Here is a 24,003-nt window from a genome sequence, read left to right as displayed (position 1 = left end):
TACCCCCAAGTGGGGTCTTGGTCTTTGTGCTGTTATCAGAAAGGGTATTAAATTAAAATTAAAATAAAAATTAAATGTATCATTTTTGAATGTCCACCCTGCCCCTCTGCCTGATGATTTGTCCTTTTGGGGACCCATCATTTACCCCCAGCTGCTGCTGTCAGGGGTCACGTTTTAGAAATGCCATTTTTGCTCTTCAGTGCAGATTTCCTCAGATTTTCTGTCCTTGCCAGCTCCCCAGCCTTGGCACTGACCTTCTGTCCATGTGCTCAGTCCCTCTCCTCCCTTATCCTATGGGATAATCATCTGTTGCCAATTACAATCAGAAACAACGAGCTCCCAGGCCTGTGTTGTGTTCTCATTATCTCCCTTGTCTTCTCATTGTATTCTCATTATCTCCCCTTGGTGTTGCCCTTGATGAGCAGTGATGCAACACAGAAACAAAATTATTACTTTTATTATTATTCTTCATACCAGCAGAAGAAAATTACTTCAACATTTAGACCTAAACCTTGGGGCAAGGTTACCATTTTGGGGATGCATTTGGATATTTCAGGAAACATCTAATTTCGAGATGAATTCTGCAATTACCTCAAAAGTCGTAATGAAGTTTTTGTTGTTTATTGCCAGTAACAAAGTTGAGCAGAAATAATTTTTTATGTGCAAACTGGCTTGGTTTGTGTTCTATTTTCTATTTATTTATTTATTATTCTTTGATGTTTATACTCTTTTATATTCTTCAGTTCCAGGAGGGAGCTGAAGGCTGTTGAGTGTACCTGGGCAGGTACACACCGTGGGTGTGTTTCCCTTGGCTGCACATCCCAGCACCCATCTCTGTCAAAGTCAGGAGTGACCTGGGATCTGTGGTTTGTCCCAGCTGTGGGTTTTGGTGTCACTCTGCACCCACAGCATCCCACAGGGACACGAGCTGGGAGCGTGGCCTCGCAGATAAGAGTGTCCATGGGCTTATCTGCAGCTTGGGCTCTTATCTCTGCCACGTTCCAGAGCTGATAAAACACAAACCATGGTCAGCCTGCTCTTCCTGGAGCCCTTTGCAGAGGCATCACTGCATCAGTTCCTTCAAATTTTCATTCCCCAAGCTCTTGTCTCTATAAACACCATTCTTTGGAAGTGAATTTTCCATTGCTTTCTTTTGATACTGAGACTTGTCCGGGTGTCCTGCCATGCAGCCACAGGGTACACACCGTGGAGGGAGTGTTCACAAAGATAAATCATCATCTTTGGATTTCTGTGCTCGTTCTTTGTAGTTACTATAGAAGAAATCTCTTCTGGAGAGGGATTTTACAAAGGCTTCAGTGCATTTGCCATCTCCAGCACCTTCCTGTGACGTGGAAGGCCAGAGCCAGGCAGGGCTGGTGTCTGTTCTGACTTGGGTTTGCTCAGTTCACCTTTCCTGAGCAGATCCCACCTGTTCCTGGATCCATCCCATTGTCACAGGACAAGTGGGAGCTTTGGGCAGCCCTGCCTTAGCCTCACACTTCAGCAACAATTTAAATTTAAGGACTCCCTCTGGCCCACGTGCTCTAGTGATGGCAAATGAGGTGTCTTTATAAAATGAATTATTTATTAAACAGGCAGGAAATAACAGATGGAAGATCTTAAGCCACAGTATAAATGAAGAACTCCCAGCAGATTCCAGCACAACACAAACACTGCAGGTATCAAGACACCTGTGTTAAAGTGGCAAAAGAATCAGCATTGATCTGGAGTCAGATAGATAGATTATAGATACAGAATGATTGCTAATAAAAACAGTTTGAGTGACGAGGTATAGCATTAAATCCAGAGTTCATGGTAGCTGAGGACAGCCCAAACAAATAATTTTATTGTATTGTTACCAGTCTGTGTGGATCAGGATGTTCCCCACCCCTTGAGTCTTAAAAGTCATAGGAAAGGTGGGATGCAAATCAGGATCAAGGAAAAGTTCCTGGAGTTTTATTTTCAGCTGGAGTGATTGGAGGAGTTCAGTGATGGGTCAGTGACTCCCTTTGGTTCCATTCATGGTTCTTAGTCCAGGGCTCCTCAGTGAAGTTCAGCTAACCTGACCAAATGTGTATAGAACAATCTGATTATGGCCTCGGGGGAATCCAAGGTGGAATGAAACTCAAATTGTTCCCACCTACTGCAATGGGGAATTTTATATCTTAGCCTAGGAGATAGGAAGAGGTGCACAAAACTGATCCCATATTCATATGAAAATTCAAGTTACATTCAGGGGAAATCTTCTCCACCCCCTGTGACAACCAGAGTGAAGACACGAGCATTCTAAAGCAATAACTCATAGACACTGCAAATTACTGGGACAGACCAAAAGCAAATATTAACCCAAACAAATGAAAACTCCTGTGCTCTAGTACCTTAACAATACTGATCAAGATTTTACCACTGGGTACATTGGGCTGTCTTTCCTTCCAGAAGGAGCATCACTCCATCTGGAGGAGGAAAATGTGTTTGGTGTGGAATTCCCATCATCCACATATTTTCATTGAATGAGTGGGAAACTGAGAACAAACCCAGCAGTTGCTGTTGTTATCAGTGTCAGCTTGCAGGAGCTGTGGGTGGGAATTTCTCTTCCAAGGCTCAGGTACCATTGGTTCTGTGTGTGCTGTATTACAGTGTAATACAGGAAAAACAGCACTGCTTCTTCCCTTTTTCCTTTCCTTTCCTTTCCTTTCCTTTCCTTTCCTTTCCTTTCCTTTCCTTTCCTTTCCTTTCCTTTCCTTTCCTTTCCTTTCCTTTCCTTTCCTTTCCTTTCCTTTCCTTTCCTTTCCTTTCCTTTCCTTTCCTTTCCTTTCCTTTCCTTTCCTTTCCTTTCCTTTCCTTTCCTTTCCTTTCCTTTCCTTTCCTTTCCTTTCCTTTCCTTTCCTTTCCTTTCCTTTCCTTTTCCTTTCCTTTCCTTTCCTTTCCTTTCCTTTCCTTTCCTTTCCTTTCCTTTCCTTTCCTTTCCTTTCCTTTCCTTTCCTTTCCTTTCCTTTCCTTTCCTTTCCTTTCCTTTCCTTTCCTTTCCTTTCCTTTCCTTTCCTTTCCTTTCCTTTCCTTTCCTTTCCTTTCCTCTCCACACGGGGGCGCTGCGGGGCAGCCGGTCCGGCCGGGGGGGAGCAAAACACGGAGTGGAGCACAGGCTGGAACGGGGGAGGCGCCAAAACACGGACCTGGATCAGAGTCTGGAACGGGGGAGGCTCCAAAGGGAGCTCCTTGTGCCTGTAGAGTCACCAGCCACCCAAACTTTGGTGCTCCAGTGCCCCTCAGAGTCACAGGTGCCACCCCAGTCTGCTCTAACTTCACACAGCACTGGCTTTCCCACCTGGGAGTTGTCCTGAAAAGCTTCAGTGTTGTCATTTGGAGCTGTTAAAGGACACACAGGGCACAGGAAAGCTCGTGAAACAGGACTAGCCCTTGGTCCATAACAGCTCCAAATTATTATTAAATATACATATACATACACATACACATATACATATTATATACATATACATAAATACCAACATATTAAACATTTTTTATATATTTTTTTATATATATGTGTACATACACACACCCATATATATACAATTTATTTATTTATTAATGATATTTATTATGTCTGATAGGGTTATTTATTATATCTGACATAACACAGAGGTAACCTTTTATCCCAGCCAGATTCACGTGGCCTAAGGCACCATTGGCATGCTCCAAATCCCATTTGCTTGGGGATAATAAGGTGTGTGAAAACCCATTTCATACCTTGTCTTTTGGCCCAGTCTCACACCTTCACACTGGTGAAGTGTGATCCCTGTCACTCTGAGTGGAGTCTGGGACAGGGGGGCTGCACACCAGTCACTGAATCCCCAAACTGCAGCTTTGTGCCTGCTCTGGGCAGTGATGACAGCCCAAAAACCCAGCCCAGGCACAGTTAGTGAGCACCTGTAACCAGGGATGTCTTCAGAGGCACAGGAGAATCTCTGCCAGGAGGCCCAGAGTGTTTTGGTACTTTTGATCTGTGAAGGCAGTGCCAGGTCTGGATGATTTTGTTCAAGGCTGAGCTGGCACTGGGGACACTCTGTGAGAGTGCCTTGACACATCTTCCTGGCCAGTGCCAGCCCCTGCTTTGTGCTCAAAAAAATCCATCTTTTTGTCCAGTATTCCCTCATTTCAGTGTCAGCACTCCCCCAATCCACACCAGTGTTGTGGAGCTTCCAACTAATCCATTTTTATCTTTCTGGGTTTTGTCAGCTGTTCACTGCCCTTCTTGACACTGGCCAGGGACTGAAAGGTCCTTGGGTTTTCACAGGTTGGTGCTGTTGAATTCTTTCTGCTTGTTCAGAGCTCAGGTCAGGGATAATAATCCCTTTTCTCAAGCAGTGTTTCTCTTTTCAGCATCTTTAAATGCTGTGGAGCTGAACCCTAATGGTTGGTTGGGTCAGTGTGGCCCTTTCTGGAACATATTAAAGTAAATTTCATGTCCAGCAAAATCCCCTCGAGCTGTTACAGGATGGCTGGGATGAGCTGGCCCAAGGGATTGATGTTTTAACTCTTCTATCAGTGTGTGCAAAACCTACTTGTGGCTATCAGTCCATTCCAGTTTTGGATTCTCCTTATTAATGCCTTCCTATTATAGAAAATCCAAGAATGTGACTTCCCCAGTATCTCAAAGTACCTTTTGAGGCTCCTTTTCAGTAATGGGGGTAGATACAGCATCTAATTTTGTCATGGTTTCATCTGGAATTGCAGCTTGGCCTGCTACCCCAAGTCCCCAGGAATTCCAGCTCTTGGCTGAGGGCACTTCTGTCCCCTCCCCATTGGATCTGTGCCCTATATCCTGTGCTGTTCTCACTGCACTTTCCTCCTCACCTCCTACACACCATCAATGTAGTGATAAATCTCTGCTCCTTCCTGAGGTTTTATTCATGTGAGTTCAGCTGCAGCATTGTGTGCTCTGCTGGCTGAGTGCATAAATGCCCGAGGTAGGCCATTGAAGGTGGATTGTGTTCCTCCCAAGTGAATGAAGTTTGGGTTTATCTTCTTCCTGAACTGGGACCATAAAAACCATCTTTTCTATCCCATCTGCCATCCCTTTGTGTGCAGCTGCCTGCAGAGCAGCACTGAGGTTTGCAGTATTTGGGGCTGCTGCAGGGAGTGGTTCTGTGTCAGCTTGAAGCCTTTGATGAATGCCAGCTCCTGTCTTCTTTTATCACCTGTCAAACAGGGGAATTGTGAATGCATCCTAAACATAATGGCCCTTTGTTGTAAATCTTTAATTCCTTCATTTATCCCTTGTGTGGCTGCAGGAAGCACAGGGTACAGTTTAATGTCAGTTAGAAACAGGTAAAACTGTTCTAAAATTTTTAAGAGACTGATTTTCCAACCCTTCCCAGAAAGATTGCTCTGGGGTTTTTGTTGGGTCCAAAGGACCAAACATCCCTGGTTGGTAATTGCCAAAGTTTCCCTTTAAGGATGTCATATCCTAAAATGTTCTCTTCATGATCTGCCATCACAAATGTGTGTGAAGTCATTCACTTTTCCCCAGGTAACCACAAACAGACTTTGGCAGTGTAACAGAGAGTACTTTTTTCATTAAAGCCAGTTAAATGAACTTCTCTATTTTTAAAACCTAAGTTCAGCTTTTTAGCATCCTTGGGAGTAATTAAAGATGTCTGAGCTCCAGTGCCAATTGAAAATTTTAAAGGCTGTCCAGGGAAATGCACAGAAGATTTCTGGTTTGGGGAAGTTTGCTGAGGTGTCTCAGTCAGAAATGCAGCTCATCTCTCAGACCTCCCCTCAGCACTGAGGTGTTTTTGGGCAGCTGGGAGATGCCAGAGCAGTGTGAACCCCATGGGGCCAGAATAACAATAACGCCTGACCTGAGCAGGTTCCAAGCAGCAGATCAGCTCCTGCTGGGGTCAGATGTCCTGTCCCTCACCCTTCCCACCAAAGCCTGCTGGAAACCCAGGCTGAGTCTTGCCTGAATTAGTGCTTTATGGATTTTAAGGATTAAATGGATAATTAAGGATGATGTTAAACACAGGTTCCAGTTCACTCCAGTTACACCTGTGTGCAGCTGTGAACCTCTAAGGAAATTCTCCTTTCCACACAATGCAGAGGAATTGGGAAAACACCACAGCCAGGTGCAGATACTGAATCCCAGGTGCATTTCAGAGCACTCTGTGCACCTCAGAGGATCCACCTCAGGAAGGCTGACCAGGATTCCTGTAAAACATCACTGCATGTGTGGAGAGGGCTTTGAGGTCTGCAAGAATTCCAGAGAGAGTTTCTCTGTCGGGTGGAAGCGTCTTTAACGTGGAACTGAAATGGTGAGGAGTGAGAGCTGTGGGGTCAGGCAGCAGCCAGGGATGATGATGCAGTTCTGGAGCCTGCTGACAGTTGCAGGGAGGCCCAGTTGTGTTCTCAGCTGCGAGGAGGAAGAGCAGTGTGAGGATGAGGATGCAGGTCCCGGGGATGCTCCTCTCCCAGAGCTTTGCCCTTGGCTCGGTTCGGTCCCTCAGGCCTGTGTTTGCCTTTCAGCTCCGGGGTCAGGAGCCTGGAGGAGGTTTGTCTGCAGGTCACAGACCTGCTGCCAGGCCTCAGGAAGCTGAGGAATCTGCTCCCAGAGCACGGCTGCCTGCTGCTGTCCCCGGGGAACTTCTGGCAGAACGACCGCGAGCGCTTCAATGCCGACCCCGATATCATCAAAACCATCCACCAGCATGAGCCAAAGACCTTGCAGACGTCAGCCACGCTCAAAGGTGAGGGGCTGCAGAGCCAGGGGAGCTGCCTACAGCTTCATTGTTATTCCATCCTCACTAATTCCAACACCTGGGTTGCTGATAGGGCCAATTTGGGCAGTATTTTGTCATTCACAGCAGCTGAAGGTGCCCAGTCTTTGTTGTCTCTCATTCCTTATGTGTATTGGAGCCCCCATCTGTATTTGTGAGAAGTGAACAAATCACTCACTCAGGCTTCTTTCTGCAGGTAAAAATAGCAAGGTTTTGTTCCTCTCACTCTACACATGCTCCAGCCTCTGTCATGCTCAAAGGCTGCCTCATTGTCACAGATAAATCAACATTCATCCTGCTCCCTTGTGTGTTCCAATTCCTTGCACACAGCCCGAGCTGACAATGGATGTCATAAAAGTATTTTTATCTCTTGCTTATAAAGAAACCCTCTGAGCGTGTGTGGGATCATTAGTGACTCCATAATGCCAGAGGAAATGCAGGTTTAAAAGCAGGCTGAATCCTTTGGAACTTCAGAATCCTGGAAGTGTATGCTGTACTGTATTACATGTCTGAAAAGGGGTTTGTAACCTATAAAGGAGTTTGCTTTAAAGGTTATTTGTGAGCTGGCTGTGGTTGGAGCCTGGCCCAGGTGTGAGCCCATCCCTGGGGTCTCAGAGCACTGGGAAATGTGGGGTAGCCTAGGGGGGATCAGAGCAGCCGTTCCCACTGACAAGGAGCACGTGTGTGGCCCTGGTGTGTGTGTGTGGTGTCGCCTGATGTCCCCTGTCTCTGCAGACCTGCTGTTCGGGCTGCCTGGCAGGTACAGCGGTGTCAGCCTGTACAACCGGCGCCGCGTGGTGTCCTACACCGTCACCCTGGGGCTGCAGCACTACGACTCCAGGTGAGCACTCTGCTGCCCTGCCACCCTCCTGCTGGCTCCACTGCAGGAGCACACCACTTCCTAAACAGCCACTCACTGTGATGATGCAGAACCCCATTTATTGTTTACTGCTGTTCATTTTTTGGTTGGTGCCTCTATGTTGCCCACGCACTCTGCGTGCACCTTGCAGGAAATATGATTGGTTACAGTCCACTCCTTCACCACCCACCTTTGTCTTGGGTCTTCTAATCTTGGTATTCTGTTTTTCAGCTTCTTCTCTCCCAGTTTAGCACAATTTGTGTTTCAGTAGCCTTGACCAATTCCAGAGTGTTTGATAAAACAGCAGAAAAACAGCTAAAAATGGCTTGGCTGATGCACCTGGTATAAACTATGGCCTAAACTATTCAAATACATTGCTACACTCCACTTCCTTGTGGTTTAGAGTATCTTGCATCTCTGAAGGTGCTTTTCTGGCAGAAAACTTGCTGTGTTTTACAGAAATGAAATATTCTCAATTCTCAGCTTCTCTTCACAGTGTCTGTAGCATCCAGAGCTGCCAGGGGGAGTTCCTGTGGCATGCAGGGCCCAGTGGCTCTGGTTTGACTCAGTTCCTTGTACACAGACTGGTTTGCTTTCCAGTAAGCACTGGTTCAACTGGTCAAAACACCTTGGCAGTGTTGGCCAAACTGGCATGGATCAAGTGGATCTGAGGCCTCTGAGCTGCACAGAATTCCCATGGGGATGCCTGGGATGGAATTGGCAGCCCAGGAGTTGAAACTTGCTCTTCCAGAGCGCTGAGCCTTGAGGGCTGTTGTGTGGCACCTTCCATCAGGCACTTTTACACAGAATTCTGTAATTCTGGGAAAATTCTGTGAGTGTTAGGAGCCATGGCACGTTCTGTTCCTCAGGCCTAGATCGTGGTTAATGAGCCTTTGCTTTAAAACAAAGTTTTGGTGAGTCTGCCCAGTAGAAATCAAGGTGTGGATGGTTGGGGCCAGCAAGGAGCAGGTTTGGGAGCAAGGCCTGGAGAGAGCCGAGCTTTGCTGGCCCGTGTGGAGCCGTGGAGCTTCCTGCTGCTCCTTGGAGCAGGTGAGTGACGTGCTGCTGTTCCCCAGGTTCCTGAGCAGCCTCCGCTCCCGTCTGAAGCTGCTGCACCCCAGCCCCAACTGCAGCCTGCGGGAGGAGCACGTGGTGCACGTGCACTTCAAGGAGGAGATCGGCATCGCCGAGCTCATCCCGCTCGTCACCACCTACATCATCCTCTTCGCCTACATCTACTTCTCCACACGTAGGTTTGGGGCACCTGGGCTCAGGTGGGCTCAGGGCTGCAGGCTCCTGTCTGTCACACCACCCCACTTCCCACCTGTGTCAGCAGGAGAGGTGCTGCTGTTGGAATGCTGCCCTGACAATTAGTAACTGCTTACCTGGTTCCTGCTAATTTGCCCCTCTTGGCCAGTGTGGTGGTATTCCTCGTGATCCATCTCCCCAGCTGGAGCTGTTTCCCCATCCCTGGAAATGTCCAAGGCCTGGAATAGTGGAAGGTGTCCCTTTCCATGACAGGGAGTGGAATGGGATTGCATTTAAAGTCCATTCAAACCCAAACTATTCCATGATTCTTTGATCTCTTCCAAGATGTTTTCTGTCTTAGGCACTCGTAGATGCTACAGGAGTACCGTTTTCCCACTTTGTTTCATCCATTATCACTCAGATCAGACACATGTTCTGAGCTGGTGGGTTTAGAGTTCTCTGGCCACATTTCAGTTTGGTTTCCCCCACCTCAGTGCAGTGCTGGTGTGAGCTGTGAGCCAGCCTTGTCCTGGGAGGCTCTGGGGGCTGCATTTCAGACAGGAGCACTGCAGCACTTCCCCTCCTGGGCTGAGGGATGTGTGGTGACCTCCTGGAGCGGGTCAGGCCGAGTGTCCTGTCCCCACCGTGTGAATTGTGTTTGCTGTCCCTGCTGACGTGGCTGGGCCCTGTTTTTTTCCCAGGGAAGATCGACATGGTGAAGTCCAAGTGGGGCCTGGCGCTGGCAGCGGTGGTGACGGTGCTCAGCTCCCTGCTCATGTCCGTGGGGCTCTGCACCCTGTTCGGCCTCACACCCACGCTCAACGGCGGGTACGTGCCAGCCCTGCCAGGGAACAGGGACACACTGCTGGCCAGCATCTCCCCCAGCTGCTGCCCAGGGATGCAGGGCACGTGTTCCTCTGCTGGCCAGTCCTCCTGGAGATCCGCACTGCTGAGCAGCTGGCTCTGTGTGCCTGGAGCTGCAGGAATTGCTGGGATAACACATCATTCCTGGAGCTGAGCAGGCTCTCCCACAGCCCCCTCCTGCAGTAGCTCCATTCTCCAGTTCCATTCTCTCTGTTCAGAGATTCCCATCCCCAAGGAGTTTATCTCCTTTATCTCCCATCTCTGTCCTGTGCTGGTGCTGCCTGGAGGACTCACACAGCTTATGAGCTGAAAATGCTTTCATTAAAGGCAGACCTGAGTTGTTCTTGCTGAATTTTGGATTCTTGAGCATGAAGAAGAAGCTGCCCTCCAGAGGCTTCTCTGTGTTGGTGGTTTTTTCACTCACTGTGGACATTCACTGACATTCCCCCCTTCCAGTGTCTGAGGGAGCCTACAGGGAAGCTGGAGAGGGATTCTTCATCAGGAACTGCAGTGGTAGGACAAGGAGCAGTGTTCAAACTGAAAGAGGGGAAATTTAGGTGAGATAGACAGAAGAAATCCTTCCCTGTGAGGGTGGTGAGGGACTGGAATGGAATTCCCAGAGCAGCTGTGGCTGCCCCTGGATCCCTGGCAGTGTCCCAGGCCAGGCTGGACGGGGCTCGGAGCAGCCTGGGACAGTGGAAGGTGTCCCTGCCATGGCAAGGCTGGAATGAGATGATCCTTAAAGGAGGTGGGACACGCTCCCTGCCCCTCCCTGATGAGTGATTCCCCACCCCCAGTCCCTCACAGGCTGTTCAGATCCATCTCTGTTATTGTACCCCATGCTGGAGAGCAGAGGGCTCTGTCCCCACCCTGGGAAGCACCAAGATCAATTTAGTGATGCTCCACAATGGGCATTTCCCAGGAATTCCTGCAGCTTTGCCAAATGGTGATTTCTGCCCCGGGCAGAGGAAACACAAACCTTTTCCTTGCACAGTGTGACCCCGAGGGAGGGGATTTGGGCTCAGAGTGGTGTCTCCTCAACTCCCAGGGGTGTGTTTGCTCCAAACCTGCCTCTTTCCCTCCTTTTTCCCCATGGATCTCCTCCTCAGTTCTGCCTCTGTCTCCTCCAGGGAGATCTTCCCATACCTGGTGGTGGTGATTGGCCTGGAGAACGTGCTGGTGCTCACCAAGTCCGTGGTGTCCACGCCCGTGGACCTGGAGGTGAAGCTGCGCATTGCCCAGGGTAGGATCCTGTTCTGGGACACTGCAGGGAGGGAAAATGGGGAAAGCCAGGGCTGGGAGAGGGGGAATGCTCTCATTCAGGTCTGGGAAGGAAGCAAGCTGAGTTGTGTTTGTTTTGAATTCCAAGAATGTAACGCTGTTGTTCTTGGGATTGCTGACTGAAACAGGCTTAAAGAAATATTTGAAAATATTATCAGGGGAGAGCTGGATCTCCTGGTATGGATACTGAGCACTGTCCTCAGGTCCTGGATACCAGAAGTGCAGAACACAGATCCTACAAAATTCCCCTGAATGTGTGACAAAATTATCTTTTCCATTCTATAAAAATGCCTATGGAAGGATTTGAGTGTGCTCACAACATGGATAAATGGGATTTGCCATCTTCCAAGCTGTTTCTAAACATCACAGAGAAGATATTCCAGAGCAATGATGATGTTAGTTTTAAAAATACAAGTGGTTTGGATCCTAGATGGGAATGAGGACTCAGAACTTGAGTGGGCCTTTGCACTCAGGAATTTTAGCCTGGAAGGGCCTTTTTGGCCTGTTGCCTGTGGATTTTGAAGAGGGGAAATGCAGCTGCCTTTGCTGTGCTCATGTCTGGCACATGAAGAGGCTCCCCTGAGCTGTCCTTGCCTTTCCCCAGGCCTGAGCAATGAGAGCTGGTCCATCATGAAGAACATGGCAACAGAGCTGGGGATCATCCTCATCGGATACTTCACCCTGGTCCCGGCCATCCAGGTGAGCTCTGGCAGGGAGCCATGGGCAGCACCATCACAGACTCAGGGAATTGTCTGGGCTGGAAAAGCCTTGGAGACCATTCAAGTCTAATTGTTCCCCAGCACTGCCAAGGCCAGCACTAACCCATGTCCCCAAGTGCCACAGCCACACAGCTGTTAAATCCCTCCAGGCACGGGGACTCCACTCCTGCCCTGGGCAGTTCAATGCCTAACAGCCTCTCTTGGGGAAGAAATTTTCCCTAATTTCTAATCCAAATCTCCCCTGGCACAACCTGAGGCCTTTTCCTCTCATCCTGTCCCTTGTTCCCTGGGAGTAGAGTCTCAGGTTTTGATGGATTGTGGCCAAAAAGAACAAAGAATGTGAATTAGAATAAAAGCTCTTGTATTCTCACGTGGACTCACCCATCCCTGAAGTCTCAGCCAATACAGGAGATGGGTCAGGGGGTTTGGTGCTGAGTGTCCCTCGTTCTGGGGTGAAATGGAATTGCTCTAATCCGTGTCTCACCCACAGGAGTTCTGCCTGTTCGCCGTGGTGGGGCTGGTGTCCGACTTCTTCCTGCAGATGTTCTTCTTCACCACGGTGCTGTCCATCGACATCCGCCGCATGGAGGTGGGCGGGGAGCACGGCCTGCCCGGGGGAGGGAGGGCAGCTCAGCCCCGCTCACTGCCCAGAGAGAAAAGGAGCAGAATCATCCATCACTGAGCTTGGGAAAGGCCTTTGGGATCATGGAGCCCAACCATTCCCCTCACCACTGACCCGTGTCCCCAAGTGCCACATCCACATGGCTGTTAAATTCCTTCCCCCAGGCATGGGAACTCCACCCCTGTTCTGGGCAGCTGTGCCAGGGCTGTACAGCCCTTTCCAGGAAGAAATTTTTCCTAATACTTAACCTCAACTTTCCTGCTCAACTTGAAGCTGTTTCCTCTCACACTGAGCTGTTAAAATTCCAGTTCCATACTTGCTTGGCTACACACACACAGGAACTAGGAACAGAACACTTGAGGGAAAAGACTCTTAGGAAGGACATGGAGCAGTGGGAGCAAATCCAGACAAGGCATCAAGGTGATTAGAGGGATGGAGCAGCTCTGCTGTGAAGAAAGGCTAAGAGAGTGGGGATTATCCAGCCTGGAGAAGGAAAGCTTAGAGACCTACTGGTGGCCTTCCAGAACCTAAAGAGAGCCCACAAGAAAGATGGAGAGAGATTTTGGACAGGTCAAGTGGAAATGTCTTCAAACTGACAGAGAGAAGGTTTACATTGGATATTAGGAAAAATTTCTTCTCTGTGAGGATGGGCAGACCCTGGCACAGGGTGCCCAGAGCAGCTGTGGCTGCCCCTGGATCGCTGGCAGGTTGGACACTGGGGCTTGGAGCAGCCTGGGACAGTGGAAGGTGTCCCTGCCATGGAGGGGTGGGATGGGAGGGCTTTAAGGTCCATTCCGTGATTCCCTGAGCGTATAAACGTGCTGATTTGGGGTAAATGGGCTGGAAGGAGACATGGCCAGCAGCAGGACCATGGGGGAAGGACCCTCACAGCTGAGCAGGGACCCCTCACCCCTCCCGTGTGTCTGTTGCAGCTGGCTGACCTGAACAAGCGGCTGCCGCCCGAGTCGTGCCTGGCCGCGGCCAAGGCTCCGTGCCGGGCGCGGCCGCCGGCGCTGCGGGCGCACAGCCTGAGCCTGCAGGCGCACACCATCACCCTGCAGCCGTCCTCGCTGCGCAACCTGCGCCTGCCCAAGCGCCTCCGCGTCATCTACTTCTTCGCCCGCACTCGCCTGGCCCAGCGCCTCATCATGGTACGGGGCACCAGGGCACCGGGGATGGCAACCCAGGGACACCAGGGATGGCAACCCAGGGACACCAGGGCACCCGGCAAGGCAACCCAGGGGCAGCCTCGGCAGATGGGATGGCAACCTGCCAGGCACCCACCCCAGCTAGGATGGCAATCTGCTGGGCATCCACCCCCACCAGGCCTGACACAGCTCCATGTCCTGGTTCCCTGGTGCTGCCCCAAGGGATCCAGAAGCAGTTTGCCAAGGCTGGCTGAGTCTGGAGATGATTTTACAAGCAGAAGTTGTGGTTTGTTCCTGCACATGTGGACTAAAGGCATTTAGGAGATGTTCTGGTCAGGGTTTCACTCCTTACAGCTGCTGCAGACACAGAACTTGTGGTCCTGCTTGTCCCCCCAGTCTCTGTTTTGGATGTCTCTAATAGAATTACAGGGATCTCTGTGTTCCCAGCCCAGTCAGACAACACTGGCAGTCCAAGTTCAATCCCCACATGGTCCCACAGCAGTGGGTCCTGCACAAGTGTGGATCCCAAAATCCAAACTGAGCCTTTCCAGCCCTGTTTGGAGATGCCAGACATGCTGGTCCCTGCTGACAGCACGGAGTCTCCTTCCTGCTGTGCCTTTGGGGAGAGAAGTTGGGTTCTGAGCATCACGTGGATCACAGAAAAGTGGTGTCCAGGTTCTGTGTGTGCTGGGCAGTGCTCCAAACCTTCCCCAGGGAGCAGTGTGGGCACTGAGGCTGCAGGAAACGTGGGGTACCTGTGCTTGGGGTGTGGGGGGTCAGCTCAGGCAGGGGACAGGGTGGTGGCACTGAAGGGGACAGGGTGGTGGCACTGAAGGGAGCTGTGTCTCTGCTCACCCTGCACAGGCCGGGACAGTGATCTGGATCGGAATCCTGGTTTACACGGATCCTGCTGGGCTCCGCACCTACCTCACATCCCAGGTGACGGAGCAGAGTCCCCTGGGGGACGCAGGTCTGCCTCCCATGCCCGTTCCTGGAGGGGTCCTGCCTGCTGGGGACCCCAAGATGGACCTGTCAGTGTTCCCGTCGGAGCCGCTCCAGCTGTCAGAGAACCAAACGCAGCAGCGGGAGCAGAAGGCGGGGCTGGAGCCGAACCAGCACACCTGGGCCCAGGGAGCCGAGGGCAGAGGGAACGGGCAGGTGGAGCTGGGAACAGAAGCAGAGGTTACCTGGGGAGCAGAGGATGAGGAGATCTGGAGGAAGCTTTCCTTCAGGCACTGGCCAGCCCTCTTCAGCTACTACAACATCACCCTGGCCAAGAGGCAAGTGGGCTGGCATGGAGTGCCTCAGGCACTGGGATCTGGGCAGCTGAGCCCAAGGGTTTGTCTCCCTTCTGTCCTTCGTACTCCCAACTCATAACCTGGTTCCATGGGCTCATTGCAGGTGTGTTTGGGAGGAGCTGCTGAGCAGATCCTCTGGGGTGGGCAGAGCTCACAAACCTGCAGGGCTGTTCCTCTGGGAATCAGGGTGGTTTCTCTCTGTGCTCCTGGGTGTTTATATCCTTGGTGTCGTGTCTTCATCTTGGAAGTGAAGTTTTAAATTTTGCAAAACGAGAAAAGGAGGCTCAGGGGGGCCCTTGTGGCTCTGCACAACTCCCTGACAGGAGGGGACAGTGCGGGGGTCGGGCTCTGCTCCCAGGGAACAGGGACAGGAGGAGAGGGAACGGCCTCAGGCTGGGCCAGGGGGGGTTCAGGTTGGAAATTGGGAAAATTCCTCATGGGAAGGGCTGCCCAGCCCTGGCACAGCTGCCCAGGGCAGGGGTGGAGTGCCCATCCCTGGGGGATTTAAAAGCCCTGTGGATGTGGGGTCTGGGGACATGGGTTAGTGGTAGCCTTGGCAGGACACGGGGGAACAGTCAGACTTGATGGTGTCAGAGGACTTTTCCAACCTCAGTAATTCCACAATTGTCTGATACAATCATCTGTAAGTGAAGGAAGTAGTACATGTGAGGAAGAGACACCTGAGCTGAAGAAACTTCTTGGTGAGACCTCCCAACCTGCAGCACACAGAAGACTAAATCCTTACTTAAATTCATGGGATCCACTTGATCTCATCTCATTCCACTGCTGGCTCTTTGAAGGGTTCAGACTTGGGGGGTAATTTTAGAGGAGAGTATTTCCAAGGCGATCTTTAGTTCAGAACACCCTAAGTTATGCACTGAAAGCACCCTGAGACCTGCCCAGTCCCCTGGTGTCCCTCCTAAGCTGCTGTCCCTGTCCCCCTCAGGTACATCAGCATCCTGCCAGCCATCCCCGTGACGCTGTACCTGAACCCTCAGGAGGCCCTGGAGGTGCGGCACCCTCAGGAGGCCTCTCGCTACCAGCCCTTCCTGGCGGGCAGGCGGGAGCCGGGGCCGCAGCCGGAGCACAGCGCGCAGCCCCGCGGCCACCAGGACGTCACCCTCTACAAGTAAAGTGTCCTGTGCTGCCCCAGCCCTGCCCCAGCCCTGCACGGCTCCTCTGGGCCTGTCCCTGTGCTGCGAGAACAGGAGAGCTCCTGAAGCTGCAGTGCCAGAGCTCAGGATGCTCCAGTGCACAATGGAATTGTGTCTCCTGGCAGTTTTCCATCAGCTGAGGGCAGGAGTGGGCTGTGCATTAACAGGGAGGCCCTTAATGCTCCTGCTGCTATACAGGGTTTTGGTTTTTTTTTTCTCACTGGGGGATGAGGACACAAGCTCCATTTGGGGGTTTAAATGTTGTGATTTCCTAGAACCCCGCAATGGTTTGGATTGGAAGGGACCTTAAAACTAATCCAGTCCTGCTCTGTGCCATGGGCAGGGACACCTTCCACTATCCCAGAGTGCTCCAAGCCCCGCCCAGCCTGGCCTTGGACACTTCCAGGGATCCAGGGCTGGCCACCACCTGGATATCATTTGATAATGATTTATTGGGGGTTAGATCAAACTCTGGTGCAAGGAGCTTTCCTCCCTCCAGAGAGGATGGCTCACAACCCCCGCCTGAATCTGCACGTGCTGAACACACTGTGTTATCCAGCTCCCCAGCTGGTGTTTACTTAAAATCTTAGTTGCTCGTTACTTTCCTTGCTGAAAAGCCTCAACATCTTGTTGAAATTGTCATTTTCCCATTAAAACCCCCCTTCATTTCCACCAAACCTCTGTAATTTGTTGAAAAGCTTTCTCAGCTGAGAAATTCAGACCAGCACACGAGTAATCCTGGCACAGGACTTTCCAAACCTATCCGTGGACTAGAAACTGGAATTTATTTTCTTACCTTCTTGTCTTCGTGGGTGTGTCGTGCAGGGTGGCTGCTCTGGGCCTGGCATCAGGCATGCTGCTGGTGCTGCTGCTCTTCTGCCTCTACCGGGTGCTGTGCCCCAAGAACTACGGGCAGAACGGGCCGGGCCGGCGCCGCCGCGGGGACCTGCCCTGCGATGACTACGGCTACTCGCCCCCCGAGACTGAGATCGTGCCCCTGGTCCTCAGGGGACACCTCATGGTAGGTCCAGCTTCGAAATCAGGAAAGGGTGTTGGAGCGTGGAATTCCTGCAGCATATTCTCAGCTCCTCCTGGGACCTGCTTTTTACAAACACATTGTACAAACATTGTACATTTTTACAAAAGCATTGACGTTGCCACCATCACCGCCCCTGGCTTCCGTTCCCTGCTTTGCTGGGATAGCTCCACATTCCTGGGGTGCAGGGGACAGCTGGATGTGGCACTGGGTGCTCTGGGCTGGGTGACAAGGTGGGGATCAGTCACAGGTGGGACTCGGTCTGAGAGGGCTTTTCCAACCAGGATGGATCTGGGATTCTTCCTGTTCTGAGATGAAACAAAGCTCATGGGCATTCCGGCAGATGAGTTTAAAATGCTGTGCTGTATCTCCCAAAAAAGTTGTATCTCTGCTCCCGATCCTGCCTTCAAAGTGGGACAGAACTTTTTAGGGAAGGCAAGACAGATGGATTTTGTTGGACTTGCAGCAGTCCAGTGCACACTGAGGTCTCTGGGCAGAGATCCTGGAATCCCAGAATCACAGAGTGGTTTGGGTTGAAAGGGACCTTGAAACTCATCCAGTGCCACCCCTGCCATGGGCAGGGACACCTTCCTCTGTCCCAGGGTGCTCCAGGGACGCTGCCAGGGATATTCATGTCCTCTTCCCTCAGTTCCTAAACCTGCCAGTTTGGACATAAAATCCATCATCTCTGCAGTTCCTCAGCCCCGGCAGGCTGTGGTGAGGACCCAGAGGCCTCGGAGGTGCCACACTGAGCTGTGCTTGTCCCCCCTTCCTGCAGGACATCGAGTGCCTGGCCAGTGACGGGATGCTGCTGGTGAGCTGCTGCCTGGTGGGGCAGATCCGCGTGTGGGACGCGCAGACGGGCGACTGCCTCACTGTCATCCCCAAGCCCAGGTATGGCCCTGGCCGTGTCCCCACACCCCCGTGCTCCCCGCAATCAGCCTGCCGGAGGGGGCTGAGCTCTGCCCCTCCTTCCAGGCTGCGCAGGGACAGCAGCGGCATCTTCGACTACCAGGAGGGCTGGGATGCCAGCCCGGACGGCAAGAACGGGCTGGAGGACTCGTTTGAGAGCAGTCACCAGCTCAAACGGCTGCTGGGCCCCCCCCAGCCCCCGCTGTTCTGTGACCAGCCCGACCTCACCTCCCTCATCGACACCAACTTCTCGGAGCACGCCAGGGCGGCCGAGTCGGAGCCGCGGCTCCGGGCCGTGGGCGCTCGCCACAAGGACTCTGGCTACGACTTCAGCAGCCTGGTTGGGAAGGTGTACGAGGAGCACGGCGGCTCCAGCTGCAGGAACATGAACTTCCCGGGGCTCTCGGCCCCGCACGGCCCCGCCGGCTTCTCCCCCGCCTGCGGCTCCGACGAGGGCGGCTGCGGCCGCCGGCGCAGCCTCGGGGACCGGGGCCTGGGGGACGAGGCCTGCGCGGGCTGTGACAAATCCTCGCCCCTGCCCTCCTGGGGAGGGGACCTGGAGAGCTCCATCTGGAGCCTGGAACTGCAGGGGAACCTCATCGTGGCTGGCAGGAGTAATGGGAAGCTGGAGGTGAGGAACAGGGACACGATAATGGGAGGGTGAAGGTGAGGAACAGGAACACAGCAACAGGTGGAGGTGAGGGACAGGGACACAGTAACAGGGAGGTGGAAATGAGGAACTGAGATACATTAATAGGAGGGTGGAGGTGAGGAGCAGGAACACCCCAGTGGGAAGGTGGAGGTGAGGAGCAGGGATGCAGTGATGGGAGGCAGGAGGTCACACGGCCTGGGAGCACAGCACACGGAGCTGTTCAGGATCCCAGCCCCCCTGTGGCCAGTGTCACCGCAGTGACCCCTCCTCCCCCAGGTGTGGGATGCCATCGAGGGGACCCTCCGCAGCAGCAATGATGAAGGACAGTCCGGCATCACTGCCCTCGTCTTCCTCAACAACAGGTAACAAACAGCTCCTTGTGTGAGTGCTGGGACATCCCCAGCCCCCACCTCCACAACAGCAGAGGCTCAGCTGGGATGTCTTCCCTAAAATCAGTGTCATGGAACATCCTGAGCTGGAAGGGGCCCCCAAGGATCGTGGAGTCCAAGCCCCAGCCCTGCCCAAGACACCCCAACAAGCCCAGCCTGTGCCTAAGAGCTTTGTCCAAACCCTCCTGAGCTCTGGCAGGGCTGGAGCTGTCACCATTCCCAGGGGAGCCCATTCAGTGTCCAACCACCTTTTCCTGTTGTCCAACCTCATATTCAGCCTGATCCTTCTGTGTATCCACCTCACCAGCTTTCCTGGCTCCAGGTCTGCTCCAGCAGCCACTTCTTCAGCCCTCAGTCTTGCCAGCAGCTGAATATCCAGAGGGTTTCAGGGCTGGGAAACCTTTGGGTCACTGCTGTTCCAGAGGCACTGCCACTGTCCAGTCCATTCGGGGCTGTGTCCAGTCTCCCAGCCCAGTTGCATGCAGCCTCCTCCTGGCTGGTCTGTGCTTGGCCCGGGGGGTGTCCAGGTTTGGGGCTCAGGGAGGGGCCCCTCCTCACCCCCATCTCTCCCTCAGGATCGTGGCTGCTCGCCTGAATGGCTCCTTGGATTTCTTCTCTCTGGAGACACACCAGTCCTTGAACCACCTGCAGTTCCGAGGTGAGCACGTGTTGGAATGTCAGTGCCCTGCCCTGGGCTCCTGCCTTCCCCTCCTCCCTCTTCCTCCTCGTACCTGAATCTTCCTCCCATCCTCTTCAGGTTTGGTGGTAACTGCTCCAAAAGCAGCTGGAGCTGAGCTGAGGGCTGCTGTGGGAGCTCCCTGAGCTGGGACACCATCCCCGTGCTGGTTTTCCCCCATGTGCCTCCAGCACTGCCCTTACCTCCTTCCACTTCCCACGCCTTTCTCTCTGTCCCACTTGTTCCCACCCCGGGAACAGCCCGAGCCCTTGGCACAACCACAGCCCATGGGGGTGACTGGTTAGGGCACAGGGTTCCTTTGCTTCTGGAGCAGAATAGAGGGGATGATTCAGATGGGATACTGGGGAGGAATTCTTCCCTAGGAGAGTGGTGAGGGACTGGAATGGATTTCCTGGAAGAGCTGTGGCTGCCCCATCCCTGGAATTGCCCAAGGCCAGGTTGGACGGGGAACACCCTGGAACACTGGAAGGTGTCCCTGCCCTAACAGGATGGGCTTTAAGGTCTCTTCCATCCCAAAGCAGTCTGGAATTCCTTGACCCTGTTGAGACCCTGACTGTCCCAAACCATTCTGGAATCTCTGCCCCTGTTGAGACCCTCACTCCAGTTTCCTCAAGCACAGAGGGTTCGCTGCAGAACCAGCCCCAAAGCCCAGCAGCCCGAGGTGCCCTTCCCCACGGCAGGTGTGTCCCCGCAGGTGGGCCGGGCCGGAGCAGCCTGCCGCCGTCTCCGGAGCTGTGCCGCGGTGCCGCCGTGCGCTGCCAGCTCACTCACAGCGTGGCGTGCGCGCACCACAAACCCATCACGGCGCTCAGGGCCGCCGCCGGCCGCCTCGTCACCGGCAGCCAGGACCACACCCTCCGCGTGAGTCGGGGGACAGCGACAGCTGCCTGGGCCCACACCGGGAGGGGGAGTTCGGGCTTCTCTTCACCCGCCTGCATGTGGGGAGGTGGAAGGACAGAGCCCGGGGAGTGCCACCCTGAGCTGAGTGTGGGACCCTCATGCCTTAGGAATGGCTGACAGCAAAGAATTATGGAATCATTGAGGTTGAAAAAGCTCTTCAACACTATCAAGTCCAACCTGTCCCCAGCACTGCCAAGGCCGCCACTAACCCGTGTATCCAAGTGCCACATCCACAAGGCTTTTAAATTTCTCCAGGGATGGAGACTCCACCACTGCCCCGGACAGCCCCTTCCAATGCCTGACCACCCATTCCATGAAGGAGTTTTCCCAATATCCAGCCTCAGCCTCCCTCTCCTCCTGTCCCTGTTCCCTGGGAGCAGAGCCCGACCCCCCCACTGTCCCCTCCTGTCAGGAGTTGTGCAGAGCCAGAAGTTTCCCCCTGGATGCTCCTTTTCTCCAGGCTGAGCCCCTTCCCAGCTCCATCCCCTGGACACCTCCAGCCCCTCCAGGGCTCTCCTGTTGGGAGGGGCCCAGAACTTCCGGGGGGTCCCTCAGCAGGGCCAGCACAGGGGGACAATCCCTGCCCTGTTCTCGTGGCCACAAGCAGCCCTGGCCCCTGGCACTGTGGGCAGGTCTGGCTGTGCCACAGTGGGACCAGGTGGGATTTGCTGTGTCGTGGGGAGCTCAGGTGGCCCCAGAGCCTCACTCAGCCTCTCGTGCCCCAGGTGTTCCGGCTGGAGGACTCGTGCTGCCTGTTCACCCTGCAGGGCCACTCGGGAGCCATCACAGCCGTGTACATCGACCAGGTACGGGGGAGTGCTGGGCCTGAGCCCTCACCTGAGCTGATACCTGAGCCCATCCCTGAGATCACACCTCAGCCCATACCTGGCTTCATCCCTGGTCCAGTAGCTCAGCCGGAGGCACCACCTGGGTCCCTCCATCTCTCTCTGGCCGAGCCAGAGTTTTCCCCCAGCTCACTGTGAGCTCAGCAGTCTCTTTCCCTGGAGATGTCTTGCTTCTCTGTCCTTTTGGAGTAGGGAATCCCTGTTCCTGCACTGCCAGGTGGGGCTGAGCAGGCCCAAAACAGAGCCTGAGCCCCCAGGGAGGAGGAGTGAGAGCCCCCAGTGTGCTCCCTAAGCCAACATGTGCCCCCAGCTGCTCTCCCACCCCATCTAAGTGAACTTGGGGCACCTGGGATCTGTTTCCCCCAGGCTGCTCAAGCCCAAGAACAGGCAGGGAACCTCTGGGCTGGCAGTCCAGGGTCCCAGCCCACACTTGTGTGACCTCCTGCAGCCGGGAGTGCTGGTGGCACCGTGTGTGCCCTGGCACTGACGTGGCCCTGGTGTCCTGCAGACCATGGTGCTGGCCAGCGGTGGCCAGGACGGGGCCATCTGCCTGTGGGACGTGCTGACAGGCAGCCGTGTGAGCCACATGTTCGCCCACCGTGGGGACGTCACCTCGCTGACCTGCACCACGTCCTGCGTCATCAGCAGCGGCCTGGATGACATCATCAGCATCTGGGACCGCAGCTCGGGCATCAAGCTCTACTCCATCCAGCAGGTGCGACTGTGGGCAGCTGGGGAGGGTGAACCAGGAAAGCGGGAACTGCTCGGGGTGCAAAACCCTCGGAGACAGCAGAGTCCAACCGCCCCCCTGCTGTGCCAAGGCCACCACTGATTGTGTCTCCAGGTGCCACATCCACCTGGCTTTTCAATCCTTCCCCTCTGCTACCCTGGGCAGCCCCTTCCAATGTCTCATCACCCTTTCCATGCAGAAATTCCTCCTGATGTCCAACCTGAGCCTCCCCTGGCCCAGCCTAAGGCCGTTCCCTCTCCTCCTGTCCCTGTTCCCTGGGAGCAGAGCCCGACCCCCCCACTGTCCCCTCCTGTCAGGGAGTTGTGCAGAGCCAGAATTTCCCCCTGAGCCTCCTTTTCTCCAGGCTGAGCCCCTTCCCAGCTCCACCTCACACCCTCAGGGGTTCCCCTGGATTTTCCAGGCCCCCACCATACCCTCCAGAGAGCTCTGCTGTGCTTGGAGGCTGAGGAGCCTCTGATCCATCTCCACATGCCTGGAAAAACCTCCCTGTCACACACAGAGGCTCAGGATAGGCCGGACTCAGTGCAAGGCTCTGCCCCACTGCCAGCCCCTGGAGCTGAGCTCTCCGCCCCGTCCCGCAGGAGCTGGGCTGCGGCGCCAGCCTGGGCGTCATCTCCGACAACCTGCTGGTCACGGGGGGCCAGGGCTGCGTGTCCTTCTGGGACATCGGCTACGGGGACCTGCTCCAGACCGTCTACCTGGGCAAGAGCAACGAGTCGCAGCCGGCGCGGCAGATCCTGGTGCTGGAGAACGCCGCCATCGTCTGCAACTTCGGCAGCGAGCTCAGCCTGGTCTACGTGCCCTCGGTGCTGGAGAAGTTGGACTGAGCAGGAGGAGGGGCCGGCGGCACTGAGGCGGGGCTCGGGGCTGGGCCGGCTCCGTGGCTCCATCCGTGCCCGGGCGGGCTGGGGCCGCCCCTCCTGCTGCTCTCCCCGGCCCAGCATCTCCCGTGGGGGCTCGGGGACCCCCACGGGGGTGGGATAGGGCAGGGGCGGGGACAGTGGTGGCTCCCAGGCTGGGCACCCAGCTGAGGCTGTCCCGGCCCAGCACCGCCCCCAGGGCACCGGGCAGCCCCCGGCCAGCCCCGGCCCCGGGTGGCGGCCGGGAGAGGGCCGGGACCGACCCCTCGTGGCCGCGGCTCGGCCCCCAGGTGCCTTAGAGCGCGGCCGGGCCCCGCCCGACCCCGCCCGGGGCCGCAGCTGCCCCCACTCTATTTATTTATACGCTGTAAATAGTTATTTATTGGGGCAGGGGGCGCGGGGGCCCAGCCCCGGTAGTGCTGCCCTTCAGTGCCCTGGCACAGCCGCCCTGCCCGGCTCCCTCCTGCGCCCCGTCTGCAGCAATAGCACCTTCCCCTTCCTCCTCCTCCTCGCCTTCCTCCTCTTCCCGCTGCGGGGCCAGAGGACGCTTTTCTCAGGTTGGGAGCGGGCGGAGCCCTCGCCCCCCTCCTGCAGCCCTGGGGAGGGGCCGGCGGGGGCACAGCGGGACCAACGTGCTCGGCCAGGCCCGTGGCAGCAGCCGGGGCTGTCCCCGGCCCCGGGCACGGCCCGGCGGCCCCGCTGCCCTCCCCAGGCCGGGCCTCCTCCCGGCCCCTCCCGCCCTGCCCCGAACCGCCCCGCCCGTCACGTCCGTTCTTGACCCCCGGTGATTGTAGAGGCGGCGCCGGCCCGGGGCAGGGGGGACCCCCGGGACCCCGGCCCAGCCCCCCGCGGGTGGCCTTCGCCCAGCTGTACCTTTGTGCTGTACAGGGGACGCTTTTTGTACCGACCGTGTTTTATAACGTGTGCAGAACATCCATTAAACGGAACTAACCCGAGCCTGCCTCAGCCCTGAGCCCTCCCTCCCTCCCGCA

The 24,003-nt window shown here is 54.7% G+C and overlaps 1 protein-coding gene across 2 annotated transcripts in view; it reads left to right on the top strand.

Annotated features, from left to right (window-relative positions):
• Positions 1–23,967, top strand: part of SCAP (SREBF chaperone) — a 41,349-nt gene extending 17,382 nt beyond the window's left edge. For both annotated transcript variants that reach the window (XM_088173114.1, XM_088173067.1), the window contains exons 5-23: positions 6,526–6,746; positions 7,512–7,617; positions 8,712–8,884; positions 9,585–9,711; positions 10,878–10,990; positions 11,633–11,727; positions 12,238–12,336; positions 13,302–13,520; positions 14,382–14,797; positions 15,762–15,944; positions 16,795–16,990; positions 17,784–17,899; positions 17,984–18,548; positions 18,846–18,931; positions 19,534–19,616; positions 20,350–20,516; positions 21,281–21,361; positions 21,909–22,115; positions 22,733–23,967. In XM_088173114.1, coding sequence (XP_088029240.1) covers positions 6,526–6,746; positions 7,512–7,617; positions 8,712–8,884; positions 9,585–9,711; positions 10,878–10,990; positions 11,633–11,727; positions 12,238–12,336; positions 13,302–13,520; positions 14,382–14,797; positions 15,762–15,944; positions 16,795–16,990; positions 17,784–17,899; positions 17,984–18,548; positions 18,846–18,931; positions 19,534–19,616; positions 20,350–20,516; positions 21,281–21,361; positions 21,909–22,115; positions 22,733–22,978 — 3,499 coding nt within the window. In that variant the 3' untranslated portion in view covers positions 22,979–23,967. The remainder of the gene's footprint in view (positions 1–6,525; positions 6,747–7,511; positions 7,618–8,711; positions 8,885–9,584; positions 9,712–10,877; positions 10,991–11,632; positions 11,728–12,237; positions 12,337–13,301; positions 13,521–14,381; positions 14,798–15,761; positions 15,945–16,794; positions 16,991–17,783; positions 17,900–17,983; positions 18,549–18,845; positions 18,932–19,533; positions 19,617–20,349; positions 20,517–21,280; positions 21,362–21,908; positions 22,116–22,732) is intronic.
• The last annotated feature ends 36 nt before the right edge of the window (positions 23,968–24,003 follow it).

Source organism: Sturnus vulgaris, chromosome 1, assembly GCF_052056855.1.
Source record: "Sturnus vulgaris isolate bStuVul1 chromosome 1, bStuVul1.hap1, whole genome shotgun sequence".
NCBI classification, from domain to species: domain Eukaryota; kingdom Metazoa; phylum Chordata; class Aves; order Passeriformes; family Sturnidae; genus Sturnus; species Sturnus vulgaris.
This window is presented reverse-complemented; position numbering and strand designations above follow the sequence as displayed.